This window comes from Lepidochelys kempii, chromosome 4, assembly GCF_965140285.1.
Source record: "Lepidochelys kempii isolate rLepKem1 chromosome 4, rLepKem1.hap1, whole genome shotgun sequence".
Classification (NCBI taxonomy): Eukaryota; Metazoa; Chordata; order Testudines; family Cheloniidae; genus Lepidochelys; species Lepidochelys kempii.
The window spans coordinates 119,815,776-119,841,363 of NC_136383.1; the positions used below are offsets into that span (position 1 = coordinate 119,815,776).

The 25,588-nt window shown below is 42.2% G+C and overlaps 1 protein-coding gene across 4 annotated transcripts in view; it reads left to right on the forward strand.

Moving 5' to 3' along the window:
- Positions 1–25,588, forward strand: part of CPZ (carboxypeptidase Z) — a 65,767-nt gene that overhangs the window by 34,965 nt on the left and 5,214 nt on the right. For 2 of the 4 annotated variants that reach the window (XM_073342631.2, XM_073342632.2), the window contains exons 7-11: positions 8,266–8,424; positions 15,867–16,002; positions 17,287–17,426; positions 20,916–21,015; positions 23,052–23,128. In XM_073342631.2, coding sequence (XP_073198732.1) covers positions 8,266–8,424; positions 15,867–16,002; positions 17,287–17,426; positions 20,916–21,015; positions 23,052–23,128 — 612 coding nt within the window. Of the gene's footprint in view, positions 1–8,265; positions 8,425–15,866; positions 16,003–17,286; positions 17,427–20,915; positions 21,016–23,051; positions 23,623–25,588 lie in introns of those variants that run through there. The other 2 variants (XM_073342630.2, XM_078852588.1) reach the window with 1 other exon arrangement.

Below are 25,588 nucleotides of genomic sequence, written 5' to 3' on the forward strand. Positions count from 1 at the left end.
CTGGCAGAAACTGTAGGAAATCTAGTCCAGTTGTTTCTAAAAGAAAAAAAAGAAATAATCTTTACAGACCATGGAGACAGTGGTTAAATACGATATAACTGACAGAAATGGGAATCAGGTTTAAAAAGGGTAATGGCCATTCACTATTTATAGCCAAATTATCTAGTTCCCTTCTAATTGTATCTTAAATTGCGCTTGCAAAATGGATAATTTAAGAATGATTGTCTGTGACTGAAAGGCAAAGGACTTTTGGTGAGTTAATAAACCACATTAAAGAAATAATCTATGAATAGTCAAAGGGTAGAGTCTGATACTATTGATGGAGCTGAACCAGAAGGACGTAGGTTTAAAAATATAGTTTCTTTAAAGCTAAATTGCTATATGGGTTGCAAAACCTAATTGTTTTCCACAAAATTTGCAGCAATAAAATAATAATGGTGTAAAGTTGTCCTGCAGTAACCCAAGAGGTTGAATACCAACCTCAGGGCAGGCAACGGGGCACAAACCCCAAAATAGGTGTGCTTTTTGTACGTAGATTTCACTAAACCAATTATCAAGTGGAAAGTCATGAAGCACTGTAACAGCCTAACCATGGAGTCACAGACAGTACCCTTGGATACTCCAATCTGTCTTGCCACACAGGCGAGCCTACCTTTGTGATAAATGGTCCCTTACACCAAGGATCACAGCAGTATTCAGGTTACTGTCTGTCCCAAAGGCCCAGTCACTTACCCCAGGTCAGTTGCTCTTTAGATCTCACAACAAAGACAATGCTTGTAGCCAATTCTATAATAAACTATCTAAAGATTTATTAACAGGGAAAAGGAAATAGAGTTCTTTATAAGATGAAAGCAGGAAAACACACACACGAGTCACAGTTTTACATTTGAAAAGGTAATAGACGTTTCTATAATAAACAAGCTGTATATGTCCTATAGGGCTAACCCATGCTAAGCAGCTGGGGATCCCTTGCTTATGCTTAGAAGCTGTACGCCCGCAGAGTCCAGGAGACATAGAGGTACAGTTCCTTCTTGTTAGGGTTTTTTTATTCTCTTTCCCCCATGTGCTCTAAGCTGTGAACTCAGATGATGGGTGGAATCAACTTGCATAACTCTTCTTCGTGGGCGTGGAGCGAGAGAGCGGAGAAACAAAGTCTTTTGTTCTCTTCAGTGTCCCACAGTAGTCATTGTGGTGTTGATGGGCCTTCCTTGTTGACCAGGATGTAACAGCTTTGGAGGTCAGCACTTCACACTAGTTAATGTCTCTCTCCTGTCTAGTGATTTAGAATGTCACAGAAGTTTACATTCCAAATGCTTAAATATTACCTTACAATATAGGATACAGGTGCTGTAAGTGAGATTAATACACACAGCAACACACCAGCAATCAAGAAAGTCTTAATACTAAACACAATCTTGTAATTTTAATACCTATTTTAATAATATTAACACAGAGGTGAGCCAGACTGATTCCAGCTAGGTATTTGTTCATATTCGGTTAAGACATGGGGACCGTGGCATGGGCTGGCATCTGGTCTGCCAGCATCACAAACGGGCTCACTGTCTTGCGGAGTATGTAGGTATCTAACAAGGAAGTAGGCGAGAGAGAGAGACATGGAAAGAGATTGAGTTTGGAAGTTCTCTGAATAGGACATTCTGGGCTTGTCCCAGAAAATATAGATTAACTGTTAAATAAAAGACTTTTACTGAAATCTGAGAGTACCTATTTCCTCAGGAATAGGACAGGGTCTGTGTTGGTGCCTATTCACTGCTGCAGAGAGGAGCAAAGGAGCAGACAGTTTTGTGTGCTGAAACCAGAGAAGAGGAATTGAGCCCCCTCTGCAGCAGGCTTCCCTGTTACTCAACAGCCTTCAGCAGAGCTCTTGTGTGGGCACTGACAGAACGGAGAAGCATAGGAATTGCCACAGCATGGTCCATTGGCCATCCAGCTGATCCCAAGAGGAAACCCATGACGGCATCAGTGCTTCTCCAGGCTGTATTAAATTGTCTGCAGTTTCTGCTTCTGAGAAGGGATGGAGTTAAAGGGAGCCAAGGCTTGGGAAGGAGGCCCAGGAATCAGCCCAGAAGGGTCTGATTTTTCTTACTAATTCCATGGCATCCATGGAGTCAGGTCTCAGATTCCCTGTGGAAAGCCCACTCTCACTGCAAACCCATAAGGGAGCCTTCCTCTGAGACTCCCCGAGTTCATTCTCACAAAACTTCCTGAGGCAATTTTCTCTCCCCCACCTTTGGTATGTGTGTACCTGTGTGTGCCTGAAAGACTTCTCTAGTGTCCTTTACCCATGGGGCTCAACTCCCCAGGGCTTTTCAAATGGTCTCCCTTCTTCTGAGCTGTAAGTAAAATACTCTCATGCTCTTGAACATATGGGGGAATTGCCGTATTAACAAACTTGACAATGGTTAGGCAGCCAGTGTGCCTGGGAAAGGAGTCCAGGAGAGCTGGCTGTATTTCAAGGAATCCCTGTTGAGGTTACAGGGACAAACCATCCCGATGAGTCGAAAGAATAGTAAATATGGCAGACAACCAGCTTGGCTTAATGGTGAAATCCTAGTGGATCTTAAACATAAAAAAGAAGCTTACAAGAAGTGGAAGGTTGGACTTATGACCAGGGAAGAGTATAAAAATATTGCTCGGGCATGTAGGAATGATATCAGGAGGGCCAAATCACACCTGGAGCTGCAGCTAGCCAGAGATGTTAAGAGTAACAAGAAGGGTTTCTTCAGGTATGTTGGCAACAAGAAGAAAGCCAAGGAATGTGTGGGCCCCTTACTGAATGAGGGAGGCAACCTAGTGACAGAGGATGTGGAAAAAGCTAATGTACTCAATGCTTTTTTTGCCTCTGTTTTCACTAACAAGGTCAGCTCCCAGACTGCTGTGCTGGGCATCACAAAATGGGGAAGAGATGGTCAGCTCTCTGTGGAGATAGAGGTGGTTAGGGACTATTTAGAAAAGCTGGACATGCACAAGTCCATGGGGCTGGACGAGTTGCATCCGAGAGTGCTGAAGGAATTGGCGGCTGTGATTGCAGAGCCATTGGCCATTATCTTTGAAAACTCGTGGCGAACCGGGGAAGTCCCGGATGACTGGAAAAAGGCTAATGTAGTGCCAATCTTTAAAAAAGGGAAGAAGGAGGATCCTGGGAACTACAGGCCAGTCAGCCTCACCTCAGTCCCTGGAAAAATCATGGAGCAGGTCCTCAAAGAATCAATCCTGAAGCACTTGCATGAGAGGAAAGTGATCAGGAACAGCCAGCATGGATTCACCAAGGGAAGGTCATGCCTGACTAATCTAATCGCCTTTTATGATGAGATTACTGGTTCTGTGGATGAAGGGAAAGCAGTGGATGTATTGTTTCTTGACTTTAGCAAAGCTTTTGACACGGTCTCCCACAGTATTCTTGTCAGCAAGTTAAGGAAGTATGGGCTGGATGAATGCACTATAAGGTGGGTAGAAAGCTGGCTAGATTGTCAGGCTCAACGGGTAGTGATCAATGGCTCCATGTCTAGTTGGCAGCCGGTATCAAGTGGAGTGCCCCAAGGGTCGGTCCTGGGGCCGGTTTTGTTCAATATCTTCATAAATGATCTGGAGGATGGTGTGGATTGCACTCTCAGCAAATTTGCGGATGATACTAAACTGGGAGGAGTGGTAGATACGCTGGAGGGGAGGGATAGGATACAGAAGGACCTAGACAAATTGGAGGATTGGGCCAAAAGAAATCTGATGAGGTTCAATAAGGATAAGTGCAGGGTCCTGCACTTAGGACGGAAGAACCCAATGCACAGCTACAGACTAGGGACCGAATGGCTAGGCAGCAGTTCTGCGGAAAAGGACCTAGGGGTGACAGTGGACGAGAAGCTGGATATGAGTCAGCAGTGTGCCCTTGTTGCCAAGAAGGCCAATGGCATTTTGGGATGTATAAGTAGGGGCATAGCGAGCAGATCGAGGGACGTGATCATTCCCCTCTATTCGACATTGGTGAGGCCTCATCTGGAGTACTGTGTCCAGTTTTGGGCCCCACACTTCAAGAAGGATGTGGATAAATTGGAGAGAGTCCAGCGAAGGGCAACAAAAATGATTAGGGGACTGGAACACATGAGTTATGAGGAGAGGCTGAGGGAGCTGGGATTGTTTAGCCTGCAGAAGAGAAGAATGAGGGGGGATTTGATAGCTGCTTTCAACTACCTGAAAGGGGGTTCCAAAGAGGATGGCTCTAGACTGTTCTCAATGGTAGCAGATGACAGAACAAGGAGTAATGGTCTCAAGTTGCAGTGGGGGAGGTTTAGATTGGATATTAGGAAAAACTTTTTCACTAAGAGGGTGGTGAAACACTGGAATGCGTTACCTAGGGAAGTGGTAGAATCTCCTTCCTTAGAGGTTTTTAAGGTCAGCCTTGACAAAGCCCTGGCTGGGATGATTTAACTGGGAATTGGTCCTGCTTCGAGCAGGGGGTTGGACTAGATGACCTTCTGGGGTCCCTTCCAACTCTGATATTCTATGATTCTATGATTCTACATGCTGACAAATATTGTCTCATTGTTCCTTTGTATTCCCCAGTCTGACTGTCTCCACCTGTTATCTCTTGTCTTATTGTAAATTCTTTGGGGCAGGGATCATCTTTTTGCCTAACACAATTTTATCTTAGTCCATTACTAGGGATCCTTTGTGCTACAGCAATGCTACAAATGAATTATTATAATGATAACTTCCTGATAAAGGACCTCTTTGCTTCCTTTTTCATGGGAATCAGTAGCATTGGATTCACTTTAAAACCCTGAGTCAATTGTGGGGGAAGGAAGGGGATGATATTTTCCATCCTGTCTCCCACTCCTAGCATGTCTTTCTCTCTGGGCTCACCTGTAATACTATAGTTTTTAATGATACTGGCATGCAAATATATGCAAAGGTACTAATGGCTTTTTGTGTATTGGAAACTGGAGCATAGCTAATAACCAGGATGTAGAACTTCAGTTATCTCAAATGATGATAAACCACAGAAGAATTTGCCATGCCAGGTCCTGTAACTCATGTTCCTAAATGCTAACAATACTTCACTTCCCTACTCCTTTTCCTGTTTACACAGGGTTGGAGGTTTCCACAATTCTTCACTACTCCTTCTGGTCCTTAACACAGATTCATAGGTCTTGGAGTTCCAGTCCTTTTCTCTTCAAACTTCTCTTGACAGTGTCTTCCCATCATATCGTCAGTCTTCCACGCCCTTTCTTGCTGTCCTCTTCCTCCCAGGCTTTCTTTGCTGGTCATTCTGATCACATGTCCATCCAACCTCAAAAGTGTGCTCTCCAGCCTCTCTATCATTAAGAGTTCCAAGTTCATCTTCCCCTTTATATCTTCCATGAGCACTCTGTCTGTCCTATACTCGCCTGCCATTCTCCTTTCTATTAGCTGTATCTTCTTTTCTTCCATCACTGTAACACCCATTTCCAAACCATAGATCAGACAGGAACCAACTTAATTTTTTTCTTTTAGTTTTTTACTTAATTGCCAGCCCCACAATACTTCTACCAGCTAAATGCTAACAACAACGAAGTAAAAATAATGTGTGATTCTTGGAGTGTTGTTATTCCGACCACCAATATCCCTCCCCCAATTCTTACCACATAGCCACCTGTCCCACAGTGTCCAGGGCCTATAAAATCTTCACTAATAAATTTTTACACAGTGTCTTACAAAAAATACACCCTGACTGTTCTGATACAATGTGAACATTCAGACAGACTTCTCACTGCAGCTGCCTAGAGCCAGCACTGTAGCTTTTGTTACACTTAGAGCCAGATTTTTAAAGGTATTTAGGTGTTGCGGCACTCAGCATTGCAGTGCAGATTTAGGAGCTTAAATTTAATTTTCAAACGGGATTTATGCTGTTAGGAACCAAAATCCCATTGGAAGTTGATGGGATTTAGGCACCAAGGTGCTTAAATCACTCTTGAAAACAGCTACTAAATCACTTAGGTGTTGCAACACTGAGCATCCCAACCCCTAAATATCTTTTTAGATTTTGGCTTTAGTGACTTTTCTTAGTGTTTTCAAGCCAGCTGACAGACACATGTTGGAGGGATCTAACTGATGACAATTCATCCAGTATTTTCATCTGAGCCTGGCATCCTGACATACCGCAAGTGCAACCTGGCAAACTACTGACACAAAATAAATGAAGCCCCACTTTCTGCCAATGGCTACATGCTCTGCGGAAGAGCCCTAATCAAAAACTGGCATCAATATAAAGGACCATTCATATGGGTCCTGTGAAACGGTTGCCCTGGCTTTATCACCAGAAAAGGTGTTTTCAGGTTGTTCTGCACTGGTTAGTGTGTGTATGCATACTGCCCTCTTGTAAATGAAATGGCAGCCCTGCTAAACAAATATGTTATAAGCACCCATACCAATGGCTAGTCTACAATGGATATAAAGCCTAATGCTGCTTCAGCTGCCTTCCTCAGTTACCCAGCACTTAATACACATTAAATGGAGTAACAGTATTCCACAGTGGTGTCTACGCCACCTGGATAAGAATGCCACTAGCTTTTACTGAACTGCTAACGCATTTCCTGCAATATTTACAGGAGGGCACTCGGGAAGTCACTCATGCAAGTGACCAGCTGACCAAGGGATGGTCGTCCTCTAACCTTCACTATTTTCTGATAGCTGATGGTATTTAAGCATGAGGTGACAGAGGGCTTTAGCAGCCCTGCATAGATCCATGCGCGACTGGGCCCAAAGTAAGAGCCTGACCCTCCTTTGCTTTACACCTCGTGTAGTCTTTGACATTTGTGCAAACACACTGCTGTTCTCATTTGGTAGCATTTTACAGCCACTTTTCACTAACATTGCACAGCTGTCAATGACCCCACAAGGGTGCAAATGGAAGGAGAATCCCTCCCTAAAACTAACAACTCTCTGACAGCTGTATTTCGAGGCTTACCCTAACTGGCCACCAGGTGTCACTGTTGCATTTAAGGAGTAGCTAATTATAATGTAGCCCTGAATGAAATTATTCCTCAGTAACTACTGAGGCCAGATAAGTCCCTCAAGAGAAACTGTTTACTTCATAGCATGAAATGGCAACATGAAGAATCCTATGGCTTAGACTCAACACACTGAACTCTTTTGCAAGCAACGCCTGGCTATACCAGTGCATAACATGGATATGGAGACGCTTCTCCGTCTATTGTCAGATGTACAGATCAGAGGATCTTTAAGGTTAAGATTTTGTCACGGTTATTTTTAGGAAAAGTCACGGACAAGTCACGGGCAATAAACAAAAATTCACAGGAATCCGTGACCTGTCTGTGACTTTTCTTAAAAATAACCAGGACGGAGGGCTGGCAGGGAAGGAATTACAGCTGGAGCCCCAGGGAGCGGGGACTGACAGCCCAAGCCTCACTGTCATGGGGGAAGGGGAGATACAGCACCAGCCCAAGCCACAGGGCATGGGCGAACAGAACCAGCCTCTGCTGAAGCCGAAGGGCAGGGGCGCACAGCCCCGGTTCCAGCCCCGGCTCCAGTCCTGGCGACAGCCACTGACAGATAAAACCAAAGAAGTAACAGATGTCCGGAAAAGTCATGGAATCTGTGACTTCAGTGACTAAATCACATCCTTAATTATCTTACAAGCATCAATGTAAAGTTGTTTTCTACTTTGTCTTTCAACAAGTGGTGAACACTAGGATTTTGCAGTTGAGTTCCAGCTTGTCCAGGGAAAATTTTGAAAGCAACATGTTACATTTTCATTAAAATGTGACCACTATTATGGCTCTTAATCTTGTTGCAATCTGAATTTTAGTTCAAATCACATCTTATTATTATTTATTTGTATTAGTATAGCGCCTAGGAACCCCAGTCCTCCCTTGTGCTAGTTACTGTATAAACACAGAACAAAAATATAGGCCATAGCAGTCTTTTCTCCATGTTGTGATGCTTTTTCCAAAAATGGCAATTGCCTCTGGGGTCTGGGTGGCTAGGAATTGTGAGTCTGACTTTCCATTTTGTTATAACAGTTTTTCTGGTCCTGGATTTTGGGGTCCAAACTCCATGCTTGTTACATGGGACAAACAACCACCACCCCGTCCCCTAATGGGACATCTGGGGAATCACACACAGTTTTCTTCCCCACCACACTCCTATCTGCAGGTGTTTCTATGAGAAGGGTCATGCTGGCCCCAAATTATTTTAAGTGAATCCATTCTAAACAGAATGTTAATTCAAGTGATTTTTCTTTCTACTCTTCAGGTAGCACCGGAGACAAAAGCAGTTATGAAGTGGATGAGGGCTATACCATTTGTATTGTCTGCCAGTCTCCATGGAGGTGAATTAGTTGTTACCTATCCCTATGACTTCTCAAGGCATCCACTAGAAGAGAAAATGTTCTCCCCTACACCTGATGAGAAGGTAATACTTCTGTCAGATGGCTACATAAATGAGTACAACTCCAGATATGGAACTACTTGGAACCAATCCTTTTAACTCGGAGCTGATGTGGATTTTTTGAATGCCAGACTTGCAACGATATCTCTAAATATGACATGAAAGGGTGAATGTAATTCTGCAGTCATTACACTCTAGGGGTGGGAATTGCAAAAGCACTTGGGGCTTGTCTAACGTCACTCTCAGGCCTGGTTACACTTCAAATTTAGGTAAACCTATTCACATTGCCCAGGTATGAAAAATTCATTCCCCTGAGTGCCAGAGTGAAGGTGACCTAACACCTGGTCTAGATGTCGTTTGACTGATGGAAGAATTCTTCCATTGACCTAGCTACTGCTGCTTGGGGAGGTGGATTACCTACACTGAAGGAAAAACCCCTTCCATCAATATAGGAAGTGTCTACATTATGGCGCTACAGCACCAGAGCTGCCGCTGTAGCTGTAGGAGCCATAGTGTAAACATGGCCCCGGTGAAATCAGTGCGAGTTTGAACATTGGCTTCTAAGGGACCAGCGTTGTGCTGATGCTGAGTGCTGGTCACTTAGAATATCAGGGTTGGAAGGGACCTCAGAAGGTCATCTAGTCCAACCCCCTGCTCAAAGCAGGACCAATCCTATTGTCAGACTCAGAGGGAGTAAAGAATAAGACTTGGAAAGTTAAACTATTGACAAATCTACTCATAGGAAAGTTTATTTCCTGTAGCCAAACCAATAAATAACATTTCAGTGACAACACATGAGGGCCTGACTGTCCACTTTCCGGCACCTTCTAGAGTCATTTACATATATACAGTTCTGATTTGGTAGCATTTTGCACCCGCTTTGCATTAGTGTAAATAACTCCACCAGGTGTAGGGGAACAGAGAATCTGCCCCTTAATATTTAAGGAGTTAAGGGTCCAATCTAACTCCCACTGGCTTCACAAGGAACAGGTTCTGAACATACAGTTCTTATCTTCATTTAAACCGAAGAAAATAAATGATGCCAGAAGGGGGCAATATTGTAATAGTTATTCCAGGTTAAGACGAAATAGTGAATATTTGTCTTTCCGGGCTCTGATTTGGAGTATTCTTCATTTTGGGAACTTTCAATATGCTGCACAATTTTCAGCCCTCTTCTCTACTTCTTTTTGATTTCCTAAAACTAGTCCTTGACACAAGTAATGAGAAGTTTGAGCTTTTGTGACATGTCAGAAATCCCTGGAGGTCTTAAAAAACACCACTTTCTTTAGCAAACAAATGCTGCAGAGAAATAAATAAATCACTTTTCCTTAGTGTGTGATGTACAAACCCTTGTGTTGAGGAGTGCAGGACTGGGTTGATTCCTTATGCAGGCTGGGCACCAGAGATCTGCAGTTAGGAAACTGGTATTAAGTGTCTTGTTGTGAGCTGCATAAAGTCTGCTGTTTGGATACTCAGTGATATACTTAGCAGGAAAAAAAAGGAGTACTTGTGGCACCTTAGAGACTAACCAATTTATTTGAGCATGAGCTTTCGTGAGCTACAGCTCACTTGCTCAAATAAATTGGTTAGTCTCTAAGGTGCCACAAGTACTCCTTTTCTTTTTGCGAATACAGACTAACACGGCTGTTACTCTGAAACCTGTCATACTTAGCAGGGAAAGCCACACAAAGTAGGGACGCTGAACAGTGAGAAGCACATAGCATGTCACAAATAGATTTACTGAATGGTAATGCAAACTACAGTACATTATGAAGAAGAGGGGGAAATCCATTCTTTATCTGGTAAGGAGCAGATGGTTTACAGCTAGTGAACTTAGAGAAAAAGCCAAAAAAATCCCCTATGTTAAATCACTGATCTGTGATAAAGGTTCCTAACTTAGCACACAGCTGCATGTTCTGTGAATTGCTTTCAATCAAGGGTGAGCACAGTTAGCCTCAGAAAAGTCACTGGAGAACAGAAAAGAGCTGAGGTTTTAGTGACTGGAATTGTAAAATCACCACTCAGATGTTTAGTGCTCTGCCTTGTTTTCTTTGTCAGTGAGGGACTGCTCTGTGGAGTAAGGTACCATTACACGTGAACAATGATGTCACAGCTCTTTAACAATGCTCAGGTGCTGAATGCCTTCTGCATTGGAACTGTTTTTTTCAACTTCCAGTGACATCATGGGCCTCTGAGGATACTGTATGTCTACACAGCAGCTAGACACCTATGGCTGGTCTGTGCCAGCCAACTCAGGCTCGGGCTGGGGGGCTGTTTCACTGCTGTGTAGATGTCTGGGCTCGAGCTTCAGAGTAACAGCCGTGTTAGTCTGTATTTGCAAAAAGAAAAGGAGTACTTGTGGCACCTTAGAGACTAACCAATTTATTTGAGCATAAGCTTTCGTGAGCTACAGCTCACTTCATCAGATGCATACTGTGGAAAGTGTAGAAGATCTTTTTATACACACAAAGCATGAAAAAATACCTCCCCCCACCCCACTCTCCTGCTGATAATAGCTTACCTAAAGTGATCACTCTCCTTACAATGTGTATGATAATCAAGTTGGGCCATTTCCAGCACAAATCCAGGTTTTCTCCCCACCCCCCCCCACCCCACACACAAACCCACTCTCCTGTTGGTAATAGCTTATCTAAAGTGACCACTCTCCTTACAATGTGTATGATAATCAAGGTGGGCCATTTCCAGCACAAATCCAGGGTTTAACAAGAACGTCTGAGGGGGTGGGGGGGGTAGGAAAAAACAAGAGGAAATAGGTTACCTTGCATAATGACTAAGCCACTCCCAGTCTCTATTCAAGCCTAAGTTAATTGAATCCAATTTGCAAATGAATTCCAATTCAGCAGTCTCTCCCTGGAGTCTGGATTTGAAGTTTTTTTGTTGTAATATCGCAACTTTCATGTCTGTAATCACGTGACCAGAGAGATTGAAGTGTTCTCCGACTGGTTTATGAATGTTATAATTCTTGACATCTGATTTGTGTCCATTTACTCTTTTACGTAGAGATTGTCCAGTTTGACCAATGTACATGGCAGAGGGGTTTTTCCTTGCTGTGCAGAGGAGCAGCATCAGGTCCCTATTGACCAATACTTGATGTAGTGAAATATTTCAAACCCCACCCCTCCAAAAAAAAAAATAAACAGTTGCCTGTGACTTTATGTTTGTGAGCTTCCTTCTCCTCACATACCAGCTCTCCAGCTATGGGACTCCACAGACTGCTCTGGAGATATTCCTGACTCACACTTGGATGGTGGAGAGGAGAATCAGGCCCCCTGAATCTTACAGTAATCATTGTGCCCTTTCTGTGTGAGGGACTGTGCACCTGGAGCCTCATTTAAATCTGGGGCACCAAAGCAGTGTTTCCTCTCAAATTGACTTTAAAAAATTATTTTAATTGGAGGGAGATCAACGTGTACTCTCCTCCCCGTCCCCCCTCTTTTAACCTTATAACTTTTCCAGTGCTTGTAGCAATGGTGGGTCTAGCAATGTTAGCAGCATCCCTGTAAATGTTAGAGTTATAAAACCACACCTGTTAAGTGACCTGCATTTAACTAATCTCATCTGCAGCTGCTGTTGTCTGGGGACCTGCGGCCTGAAATATTGTTGCTCTGTTTTAGCTGCTGTTCTGTTAGCTGTAACCTCTGTTCTGACTGCTGACCCAGTGGAATTCACCTGGGCAAGGAGGAAGAGGGCAAATTTGCATCCTTGGTTGCAGCAAAAAGTAAAGCACCACAGCACTGCTGAAGCTAACCTTGAAGGCTCAGGTTCTCCCGCCTGCTGAGTTGTTTTTGGGCTGAGTCGATGTGTCAAAGTGTACTTAAAACAGACTTAAATAGCCAGTGATACTCCCACCTATGTCAATATATTTTCTCTGGTGGCATTCTGGCCCCTATGTTACCTCTTCCTGGTTCCACTGGTGTTGGGGATGTGGGACACTACTGTATCTGGTTTATCCCTAGCGGCCAGATTAGCTCGTTACTCCTGAGGGCATTCTGCGCCCAATATTTTAAAATTCTGCAAAATTCTTCAAATCTTATTTGTCAAATAAATGTGGAGGCTCCAGCATGGCAGTGGGGAGCACAGGCCACTGGCTACACAGAGCGGGGAGATCACTGTGCAGCTCCCACCCCGGGACACAGACTCAGCACTGAGGCTGCACCCGACCCAGACACAGCGCAAGGACCGGGTCTCCCCCAGAAACACCCCAGGGGCCTGCCCCTCCATGCTAGGTGCAGCGGGTGTGGGCAGGCAGGCTCAGCAAGGCAGGATCCAGGTGTGGAGGGGCTTAGCGTGGGGGGATCCAGGTGTGGGTTGAGAGGGTTCTGTGTGGGGCAACCTGGGTGCAGGGGAGATCTGGAGGCACAGGGGCCTGTTGGGGGGTTCTGGGTGCAATGGTAATGGAACTCTGCAGGGGGGTCCAGGTGAAGGTGGTTGGGACTCAGCAGGAGGGAGTCTGGATGTGGGGGGGGATAGAGCTCAGTGCGGTGGTGTCTAGGTGTGAGGGGCTCAGTGGGGGGTCCAGATACTGGGGGAGTGGGGCTCAGTTGGGTGGGGATCCAGGTGGCTTGTTGGGGTGGTCCAGCTGCAGGGGGAGAGGGGCTCATTGGGGGGTTCTCATTGGGAGTGTGTGAGGGGGCTGAGACTTGGTGGGAGGGTCTGGGTATGAGGGGGTCAGGATGGACAGGGGTGGGTGGATGGGGGACCAGCTCCCCGCACATAGATCTCTCCCCCTGCAGTTGAGGAGCGACAGGTGCAGGAAGCGGGGCATTGGGGGAAAGTTTGCAGAGCTTCCTGCAACTGGGGGGGGAAATCTGGAGGTGGGTCTGACCTGGCCCCAGATGCCATGCAGGGGAAGAGGAAGTCCCATCCTCCCCAGTCCAGCCGGGACTAGCAGCTGAGCCCGGCGCAGGGTGGGAGCCACCAACAAGGCAGCTACCAGCCAGGCAGTGTAAACAACCCCTTGGGCACTTCTAAAAAATGTACCCCAAATCTCTCATTGACATCAGTAGGAGCAGGATTGAGCCCATAACTCCCTTAGTAGAAGTTAGTAGGATCAGGATTGGATCCCAAACTATCCACAAATATTGTTTGTAAATGTATTTAATTATTGGCTATTTTCTTCCAACAGAGCCTTGAACTATGAAGGAGATTTAACTATCTGGGAAGGTGCATAGAGTGGCAACAAATCACAGTTAAGCTTGAGGGAAACTCAAAAACATTTTGTCTGAGATGTTGAAATGGGGGTAGTTTTCCATCTCCTCTGACTCAGAAACAATGAGATGGACTTCAAATTTTACATGAATACTCATTTGTCTTCATTCAACAATTAGCTAGCTTGTCCCTTTGCCAACACTGATACACGGTTAGCAGAAATACTAACAAACAACAAACCAAAACCCTTCGCTCACTCAGTTTGGCCCCAATGAGGTATCGAGGGTGAGATTTTCAGAAATGTTCAGTGTTCACTTGACTCTGCTTCTATTGGAGGCAGTGGTAAAACTCTCTTTTCAATGGGTGAAGACAGGTCAGTGCTGAGAGCTTTTGAAAATCCCACTCTGACCCTTGTGGACAATGATATTATTCTGAATACATTAAAAGTCCTTGTCTGGACCTCTAAGGTCCCACATTTTTCCAGAGGTGATCTCTCACTTCAGTCCCCTGCTTGGCTTTCTGTTTGCCAGTGATTGGAATGTTCTTGGGTTTTTGTCCCAAGCAATGACCTCTGAGATGTTAAACCAGGACAATTACTTTCTTCTGCCCTAGTCACTGTGAAACCCAATTCCTTTTAGTGGTTTAGTGGACATAAGAACATAAGAATGGTCATACTGGGTCAGACCAAAGGTCCATCTAGCCCACTATTCTATTTTCCAGCAGTGGCCAATGCCAGGTGCTTCAGAGAGAATGTACAGAACAGGTAATCATCAAGTGAGCCATCCCCTGTCGCCCATTTCCTGCGTCTGACAAACAGAGACTAGGGACAGGCTTCTGAAGCTTGTATTTCCCCTGATTTGCCTGCTGTCCCCATTGTTCATTTAATTAAGGACAAGGATCCCTATATTCACAAAGGGACTTTAAGCATTGTAACACCTGACTCCAAGGCACTCTGCCACCCAGTGGAATTCTCAGACTTGCATTAGGTGGTCAGAGGACACCTAATGGATTGATCCCCACAGGCAAGGCAGGCAAAAGAACACCTAGCTTGAGACTCCTAATGGAATGCAGCTTGTGCTAGGGATCCCAGCAGCTCATTAGCTGTGGGGTGACAGCAGGACTTATGTGGCATTGCACATGTCTACTGGCAGGAACCTTCAGATTTAGGCTGTACCTGAGAATTCATTTTGAAAATGTCAGTGGTGCCTAAATGTTAGACTTAGGCACCTGAAGAGTCAGTTAGGCACCTAAGTACCTTTGTGAATCAAGCCTCAAGTTCTCACCCACTGGGCCAATCGACTCCCCCTCACTTAGCATGAAAGGTCACAGAAAACGTCCCCTGTAAGCTGCAGGCTAACCTCTTCTTTCCTTGCTGCGGCCTGTCCTCTTCTTGCAGTCTCCCTCCAAGCTGCAGACTGGCTCTTGACTCAGAAGTCACATGTACTCCTAGACTTGCTGTCTCCACTTCTTAATCATGATGGCACATATGCTCTTTCTGGGCCTATAGCATTGGCTGAGTTCCCTCAGGCAAACTCTTTACCATCAGAATCTTCTACCTGGTCACATGCACTGCTAAGTGTCTCTCTGTAACACTTTTCAGTCTCTGTTAGAGGCATACAAGCAACCTAGTATTAATGACACTAAGCTAGAGGTGTTATAAACAGTTTTTGTTTGTGCCCGGAGAAATAATGAGGCCTGTATCTTGCATTAGTTACCTCAAGTTATAGGCATTATGAAAAAACTGTTTAGACCCCAAAGCACTTGGCACCTTTGATAAAGTGAAAACAAGTTACTATTGTTATTTATTCCTGAAATCACAGGTGAGTAGAGACTAGGGTAAAAGTAAAGGAGTACTTGTGGCACCTTAGAGACTAACCAATTTATTTGAGCATAAGCTTTCGTGAGCTACAGCCACAAGTACTCCTTTTCTTTTTGCGAATACAGACTAACACGGCTGTTACTCTGAAACCTGTCATTATGCAAGGGTAAAAGTGGCTCCACTATTTAGAATCCTTTGTAATTGCATTGCAGATAATGGATTTTTTAAAGCACCTAGGTGACTTAGGAGCCTAGGTCTCAGAAGTTAGACTCCTAGGTGACTCAGGAACTTTTGTAAATTTTATCTAAGAGGGTTACCTTTGTATAGAGGTTCCCTCTGTGCACATAAGTCTAGAGGACACCATCTGGCGAGCAGGAACGGATAGTGCTGGAGTGGATCTCAGTGATGTGAAGATAAATGGAAGACGTGCTTACAGTTCAGAGAAGAAGTAAATATATTTCAAAATCATTCATTTCAGATGTTCAGATTGCTGGCTAAAGCATATGCAGGTGCACATCCAATCATCTCAGACAAATCAGAAGCTCGTTGTGGTGGAAACTTCGTAAAACGAGGAGGAATTATAAATGGTGCTCAGTGGTACAGCTTTACTGGAGGTAAATCTCTTTGCCATTATGTCATGTGAAGCAAAACCCGAGTAAGACCCTTAAGAGAGACAAGTAAGGGCCTGATCCAAGGCCAACTGGACTCAATGGAAAGACTCATTAAGTTCAGTGGGCTTTGGATCAGACCCTTCCCCCAGTGCACAAAAATGTCTTTAGAGAATTTAAATGGCAAAGTCTATATTCAAATAGAGCAGGCCAAATTCATCCCTGACATAACTCCGGTGAAATCAATGGAGTTATGCATGGGATGAATTTGGCATTGTGTATTTATGAAATGCTGTTCTGGTGTTAAAATCTGAAATTTTCTAGCAGATAGGAATGAAACGTTAATGCCTCAACAGCAGTATGAATTTGGACTTCAGATCCATAATGCAGAATTTTATATATTTTACATTATGGATTTGAAGTGTGCTAGTGTTTTAATCCATATTGACTGAACTATAATTGATTATTATTAGTAGTCATGATAAGCAAAAATGTTACAACTGACATCCAATTCATTGGTGTTCAAGTTTCCAATGCTATTTTATCATTAGCAGTATTTGGTTTTTCAGGTTTGTTCAATTTTTGATATTTGGGTAAAATTTTCAAAAGTGACTTAGACTCCTAAGTGATTAATAACTTTTGAAAATGGGGTGCTTTTGAAAATTGTACCTGTTATCTATGATTAACATTTTAGTACATAATAATGCCATGACCTTCAATGTAGAGGCACAAGGTTCTCATGATGTTAGCTTCTCTTAGAGGTTTGCTGCCACTAAAGGACCTGCTGACAGGGTATGGTACCTTTGCTAGATGGTGTAATAAAATGAAGAAGAAACCATAAGACAGCAAAGACATTATTCCCCAGTCCAAGAACAAGTCTCATTCTCTGACCACAGGCCTAGAAGTCAATTCCAGAGTTCTAAACCCAGCTCTGACCTTGATTTCCCTGTGACCTTGGGCAGTACCTTATGGTATAAAGCTGATCATACACAACCCCCATCCCTCGACCTTAGCTTCCACAAGTGTAAATGAGTTTTAATAATAATAGTACTTACCCATCTAAAAGAGGTGTTGTGAGCATTAATTAGTTAACTGATGTTTAAAATAATGCTTGTAAAGCTCCAAAGATCCCAAATCCTTTGCATATGGTAGATGCATTCATTCTACACAACATATAAATCCTTGTCCACAGGGCTGCATTTGTTAATCAACTAATTGCAGCAGCATAGTTCTAATTACATGTGACATGGATTGTTCATAATCTTCCCTTTTCCCTTTCTATTAATTTAGGTATGGCAGATTTTAATTACCTTCACACAAACTGTTTTGAAATCACCTTGGAGCTGGGATGTGACAAGTTTCCTTTGGAGGAGGAACTGTATTCAGCCTGGCATGAAAACAAAGAAGCCCTTCTGACTTTTATGGAAATGGTAGAGCCCTACTTTTATTTACATTCCTTTAGTACTTGTGGCTTTTCATGTCCATTCTTTTGTGGGATTCCATTGTTATTTTTTTTCCCATTGAGGATGCTTATGACAGCATTTGATCTTCAGATATTTCCACACCAGTCTCTATCCCTCAGTTTCGCTGTCTAAGAATGTGGATATTATTTCCCTAACTCACATGTGGCTGGGTTGAAGGTTGAGATGAGCTTAAGTACAACACAAAATAGGACCGTAGGAATGTCTGTAAATAGTTTGGGTGGGTTTATGAATCAACTCTTCAAAATCCAATACTAGAGACAGACCAACTCATTCAGAAAAATAAGACTCAACCTCTCTCTCAAAGAACTAAACCAAACTTAGTTTAAATTTCCATAAAGTTTAGGTAATTTTTCACTTTTACATGCTTCTCCGATTCCATGTTTTTGGTCTCAAGTTCCACCATTCTGTAACAGAGACCTTTTAAGTTTTGTTTTTGCCCCAGCTGGAACAAAGAAATACTGAAACATTCATTGGAAATCCTGTTCCTATAATATTTCAGCTCAGTTTCTGAACAAAAGCTGTTAGAATAAAGGTCTGGCCCCTGAATTTGTGGAGGAGCAACCGAACCAAATTTATGTGGGTTCACTCAGCAATAACAATTGCCTCACTAATAATAAGTAACTGATCACAGAGACCCAAGGCAGACATCTTTCTCTCAGCCATTAGCAGATCAGCTTTCTGTCATGCCTTATATTGATAGACTATGTAGTAATTTAAAGTTGTTAGGAGTGTGTTAGCTTTTTTTTTATGGCCTTTTTAAGCAACCTCTTGCTACTTGTGGTAAGTATCATCATTCGATAAAGACTACAATCCAGACCACCAAACTCATTTCATTTTACAGCTGTCTGATGAAAATGAGTTTTAGTGAGTCCAAATGGGACTGGATTAAATCCATGTATATTGCACTTGAAGCCTTCAAGATGTAAAGATTTTTATAGTGTGAGATACTGTAGAAGTCTATGCTGGAAAAGCCTTTTGAGCAAATGCAGAACAGTAAGCGAAAACTCTCTAGATAAGATTGACTGAATTACTCCTGATAAGGATTAAGTCTGCCATAACCAATTCAAACTTTTCTCATTCTGATATTTACCAGATTATTTCGTGTGTGCATAAATCTACTTAGTTTAAGTAGCAAAAGTTATACATAGATTTCTATGTGCTAATACATCTCCTATTGAAAGCAGTTACAAAACTCCCATTGACTGTAAGGATACATGATCAGGGCTGTATTCATGGCAGCAAAATAAACCCAATAATAATAAAGTAATTAAGGGCCCAATTCTGTCACTCTTACCTGCACTGCCTAGTAATTATTGAAGTCATGTCAGAAAAAGATGTCAGAAATGGGACTTAAAACAGATTCTGACCTAAATCCAGCAAAGCAAAGTTGAAATAGAATTGCTGAATTATGGGACAGATTCTCTTCTTCCTTGTACCCTGGATAGAGAATTTACAGCTCTTCAGAAAGTGAAATTCTGTCCTGATTTGGAAGTGTTTTCCATTCACTTTACAAGAGTGTTAATGATGAGGGTGCAAATTAGTGGAGAGAAAGGCCCACTATTTTTAACACCTCATGCTAATTTAAGATTTTCCATACTTTCATGCTGCAGGATGACTGGAAAGAAAACTGCACCAACCTGCTATAATAATTCTGTCCCTTTCTGGTTCCTTCTGTTCAGTAGTACCTCACACCTTGAGTAGTCCCATTCAAATAAGTTAAACTATGTAAAGAGTAAGGTAGTGCTCAACATGAGTAGGAGCAGCAGAATCTGGTCATTAGTAAGTGTGTGCTGTAATTAGAACAGGTCAACATTTTTAGATTACAAAACTTTTCATCCAGGAAAGCAGACAGGAGAGCAATCTGTGGTCAATTTAACGGGTCTTCATTAGACCCGCTAAATTGACCCCCGATGGATCAGTCGCCACAGTGTCAATCAACAGTAAGTGGAGACAAGCTCTCAGAGTCCTATACTCACTATTATCATGACATTCTGAATGGCCATGTTGTGCAACACAATAACAACCCTGAAGTCCAAGTTTGCTGCTCTAGTGTCTCTCTCTCTCTCTCTCTCTCTCTCTCTCAAATATTCACATCAGGGTTTTTTTTTTTATTAATGTCTGTCATTGTTCTAGTATTTCCATCACTGTTCTTTCTGACAGGGAGAGATTTTCGCATAGTAATAATGCATGCCTGCCTCATAAGATTGCTGATGGGTTCAGTTAATTAGCTCACAGTTTACAGTTTACACTTTGAGATCTTGAATATGAGGTACTACATAACTGAAAAATATTTGTTTGTTTATTATTATTTCAACAAGTTTTAATGCCTCTGATTTTCTTATGCAAATATTATTCATAGCAGTGAGCTGCATTAATTGGTTGCACTGTCAAGATGTCAGCATGCTGTTTGACTGTTAGTTATTAGTTATTTAGTTATTCTATATATCCTTTAATGCTGCATTTTTCCTTGTAGTAAATGCAGTTAGTAGATTAGAGGGTCAGTTCCTTGTGTAAATTGGCCGCATTTACTCCATAGTTTATGAAAGTGTGTTTTTCCTTTACATAGGGAGTATCAGGTCATTTTTCAAAACTTTAACTCTAAATTTATTTTCTGTGTTGAATTTAAGTCATACATTTTAAAATATTAGTTGAATATAATGGTTATATGGTCATGCACCCATGATCTATATACAGGCGGGACCCTCCATGCATAGATCACATTCCACCATCATCAAAGGGGGATGATTTGCTTCCACATCTCCCTTTGCCCCCAGACCTCATAGAGAGTTGCTCGTAGGTTGGCGATTCATGAGTGTGGAGAATGATCTGAGATTGTGCACAGGCCTCTAAGTTGTTGCCCTAGAAGGCAAACTACCCTTCTCAATGAGAAGGATGGGTGACTCATTTTGAGGAGAATCTCATGGGGATTGCTTCTTGTCACAACCAGAACATGGGCAGTCAGACCTAATGGTCAGAGCAGGAGTCAGGCCAGGTCAGGTACTAGAAGCCCAGAGTCCAAGACAGGCCAGAGGGCAAACCAAGAGTCAGACCTAGGAGACAGGCAGAATCAGAAGGCAGAATCTGGGGTCTCTTGCACACAGGGTCTGAAGCAGAGGCAGGCAGGCAGGCAGTCTGTATTGTTGCTCAGACAGCTTCCTGTCATGGCTTCCTGGCTTAAGTACTGGTGCCAACCAATCAGTGGGCTGTGAGGAGCTGCCACTCAGGTCCTGCTGGGCGGTGCTTCCTGCTAAGCCCAGCCTCACAAGGTCCTCCTGCAAAAGCCTAGCCTATGCCTTTGTGTTGGTGTTGAGGTGGCAGCAACTCAGTACCCTCTACAGATTCTTACACTTCCTCTTCCTATAGGCTTTCTTGCAGGAAAAGATGAGCAGGCACAAAAATATTACCATTTGGTGTAACGTGTCCTTTCTTTGTTAGGTACACCGTGGGATAAAGGGAATTGTGTCTGATAAATTTGGTAACCCAATAAAAAATGCCCGAATTTCAGTAAAAGGGATCCGACATGATGTTATCACAGGTAATGTTATTTTGGCTGGATCTTTCTCATATGATAATGATGGTATGCACTATGAGCGAAAAACTGTAGTCCTCACTAAGACAAAAGTCCTATTACATTCAATGGACATTTTGCCTGAAGAGAATTGCAGGATTTGGCTGTGTGAGTTTACTTCTAGAATTATGTGAAAAAACGTAGGTCAAAATTTACCGGCTTCCCCCCCCCCCGCACTATTATCAGTGCCAGTGAAATTGCATGAGTGTAACTGAGTGCAAAATTTTTCCCAGAATTTTTTGAAGACTCTCTCTAATTTCATGTTAAATTTCTTGTTAGGCTAAGTAAACTGAAATTTTCTTCAGATAGAGCAATATTTTGGTCTCTGTGCACAGGTGAATAGTATGTTATAAATATATATGAATGATCTACATACAGTCAATCAGAGGCAAAAAGAGTGGAATACTGAGTTACATACTATGTACATTGCATTAACCAATCAATAACATACATAACTGTTAATTTTCAGCAGTTGTAAAGCTCTGAGCATTTAGGGCTCAGTCTTGCTCCCACTGAAATCAATGGGAATTTTGCTATTGATTTCAATGGGAATAGGATTAGACCCCAGTTGTACATTATGTCACATGTGTGGTAAAATTTTGCTCTCGTAGTGGCTGTTATGTTAGTGTGGAAAGCCAGAGTGGCTTATAAATGTAGTGGATACTGCACGACAGTACTTTGAGTAAACCTATAAAATTAGAGTGGATACAAAACTGGGAGATGGTGCAAATTTTTGAAGCTGAAATTGGGGCTTGATTTAGGGCCTGTTCCAAACCTCATTGTAGACAATGACTTCCCATTAACATCAATGGGCTATGAATAAGGCCCGTAAAGAATTAACCAAAAATATTGTGCCCTTGTGAAGGAAAAAGGAGTGTTAAGTTTCATTTCAGAATGGACAAGAGTTTGTAGTTCAGAAATTTCATGGTGACCAGGCTTTAGCTAAGATAGACTATGCCCAACAGTTGCAAAGCCAAAATATTCAAAATGATGGCAGGGGTGCTGGAACAATTTGTAGATTGTGGGTGCTGAAAGCCATTGAACCAGACAATAATAACTCTGTAAATAATGGAAACTACATCAAGCCAGGAGCTTCTGCAGCACCCCCAGCACCTCTAGTTCCAGGACCTATGAATGAAGGAAATTATGATTGCCAGGAGCTGAATACCTCTGATTTTTTCCTTTCTTTTTCCCCTCTTCTTCCTTTATTTTCATCTTAAAAAAAACCCAACAGATAGACATTGAAATTCTATGAAAAATAGCATTAATACAATGTTTGCTGTGCTGATAAACTTTAAAAATCCAGCAAACATAAAGTTATGCATAAATGCTCATTGTTTGCACTGCCTCCTTCTGCATATGCGTTAAAATACAGGCCTGATCCTCAGCTGGAGGAAACTGCTATAGTTCCACTGAAGTCAATGAGCCACCAACATGTAGGATTTCAAGGTAGTCATTTAATTGGACATTTTCACCTCAGCATCAGAGACAAACTATTTACACCAGCTGATGATCTGGCCCCATGTCTCATGTGTATTATATATTACAAATAGGAATTTCTTATGCCCTCGGACATACAATATACCTCTATATTGGGGTTGATTCTTCTTTCACTTACATCAGCTACAGACAGGTATAAATCCATTGACTTCACTGGAGCTACTTCTTATTCATACCATTGCAAGTAAAAACAGAATCAGGCACCATTTTTGTTTGCCATGGTGTACTTCTGTGTAATACATACACTGCATCTATCCTGATATTAATACAATTTACAAGTTCAGAAATACAATTATTTACTACGGGCCAGATTTTCAAAAGTGCTCAACTCCCAGCAGCTCCCACTGTGACACCTGCAACCTGATTTTTAAAAGAGGGGAACACCCAGTGTGCTGAGCTCTTTTTCAAAATCTGCCCTTATAACGTCCAATGCTTATCTGTGTATAGATGTGTGTACGCATTTATGCTACTGGACAAAGGACTGAGATACCTGTTTTCTTTAGCTGCCGATGGAGACTACTGGAGACTCCTACCTCCGGGAAGATACATAATCAGTGCTCATGCTATCGGATACAGCAAGGTGATGAAAAGGGTCACTCTGCCTGCCAAGATGAAAAGAGCGGGGAGGGTAGATTTTGCCCTTCGATCTCTAGATACAAGGCCTAAAAATTTCCTCTGGGGGCCAATGGAAGACATATATGAGCGATACGACCCACTGGAATATTTTGATCCTCATGCCCAACATGCACAGTCTGAACCAAGAGAAGAAAGAGGGCAGCCTACACGGCACAATGAGAAGCCTTGGTGGTGGTCTTACTTCAGCTCTCTAGGCCAGCATAAACCAGTGTGGCTGCTCAAACAGCGTTAAGCCAGATAATTGTTTTGCTTACCTTCTTATGACACTGTTCCATCAAAATCCTAATACCCTGATTGCTAATGGCAATATTTAAATCTGTTTAATTTGGAAATACAGTGTTAACTCAATATCACTTTCTGTAATTCTTTTTTTTCCCTCTTTTCACAGAATTGACTATATTCAAGTACTTTTATATATTAAAAAAATAGTACACATTTGTTCAAAGGCCAGGTTCTATTCAGTTTCCTAGTAATGTGCTTTCCTTATGCCCATGCAGTTAATCATCAGATTTATTATTTATTAGATTCTAAAGTACCTGCAGAGGAATCTTCCTGATCTTTTAATGCATTTTCAAACATGTCTTATCACATTAATTATTGCAAACTGAAAACAACCTTTAGGAAAATTTGGAAAAGCCTTTTCTTCTTTATACATTATTTCTGCATATTAAGTTTAGTACATTAAATCTTCCAGCATAGATTAAAATTATTTTAGAGGAAAAAAACCCCTTCATTTGATCTCAGCATTAATTTTCAGAAAAGACTCACTAGAAAGGAGAAATGTGGAAAGAAGAAATCTGTGTTTCTGAATTAGGAACATTTACAGTAGGATGAGCTACTAGTGAAAGAGTCAGTTCTTAATAAAGAAACATATTGAACAAAGTCACATTTTCCCAAATTCTATTTGAGAAATTCTCATTCAGTTTCCATCTGGTAATGCTTGAAAGGGACCCATACAATTTTATAAAATAAAGGGAAACGTGATAAAGGCCAGATTGTGATATCCTCCCATGTGTTGCTTAGTGCCTTACATCAGGAGTAAACAACTGAAGTAAATGGGAATACTTGGAGAGTATGGTACTATTCATGGGAGTAAGAGTATTTGACCCTACTAGAGTTTTAATACTAAAGGTATGCTTGTATTTCTGAAAACATTTGTTATTAAAAAGTACTAGGAGGTGAAGAATAAATGGCCTAATTCATGAGGGAACTAGGTTAAAATGTGACATATGCCATACCAGGGTAATTAATGGCTTAATTGTAGAAGTGCGTCTGGATTCAGCATATTGAAAAGAAGCTTTTTTTGTGAGTGAGATTTCAAGTGTTTCCTAATTAGAACTAGGTGTGAAATAGAGCGAGGATAACCTTCCCTGTGCTATGTCTGTCCAGGCCACAATCAGGAGTTTTAAGTTGGACTGAAGTTCTGCTGGGTTTCATGAATGGTAATCCAGATACAGGGGTTGGGTTATGGCACACCAGTAGGAAACAACAGGTAGAATCTTTGGAGAAGGAACCTCAACCTCCCTGAATTCCTGAGTTATTTCACTCTCCGGAAGATACACAGTTCATTTTTCAGTTGCAACAATTTTATGGGGAAAAAAATAATTTTCAATTTTTTTAAAGTATTTTTTAAAATCAAGAAGAATAGATGTGCCTTGTTGAGAATGCAATAACTTCCACATTAAATAAACCAACCAAAAAAAGGATTTTCTTTTAGGACCACAAATAATGAGAATATTCAATAAACCTAAAATCTGTGAAGGGCTATTTTTTCCTGACAGTTACAAGTGGACATATTGTATGTAGTAGACTTAAATGTAGTGATGAGGGGATATCAAACTCACTTATTGAGCAAGCCGAAGACTTGGTTCAGAGCATTACCAGTTAGATGTCAAATGATTGTAGTCCCTAGAACTGGGATCTTAATCTCATCTCTAAAGTGGGAGTAGTGATATTTCCCACCCGTATCTGTCTTATCTATTTAGCGTGTAAACTCTGTGGGGCAGGGAGTGTCTCTTATTATGACTGTGTCTACACTGTGAGCGAGGGGTATGATTCCTGAATACATATCCACCAATTTTCAGGTGGGTTTGTATTTGGCACACCTCAGCCATGTTTCTGCTGCCACAACCCGAGCTACTGTGGCTATGCTGCTATTTATACTCATGCTAGCTTGATGAGAGCTAGTCAAGTATGTGTACACGAGAAGGGGAATCACATCCCTAGCTTGTAGTGTAGACCTGGCCTATGTGTATGTAGTGCTCAGCATTTGGGGCATCTCTAGGCACTACTATAATAAATGCATGAGAATGGACACTATGAAAAACAACCTCATGACCTGATTCAGGAAAGCCCTTATATGTGTGTTTAACTTTAAGCGCATGCTAAATTCCCAGTGGAATGG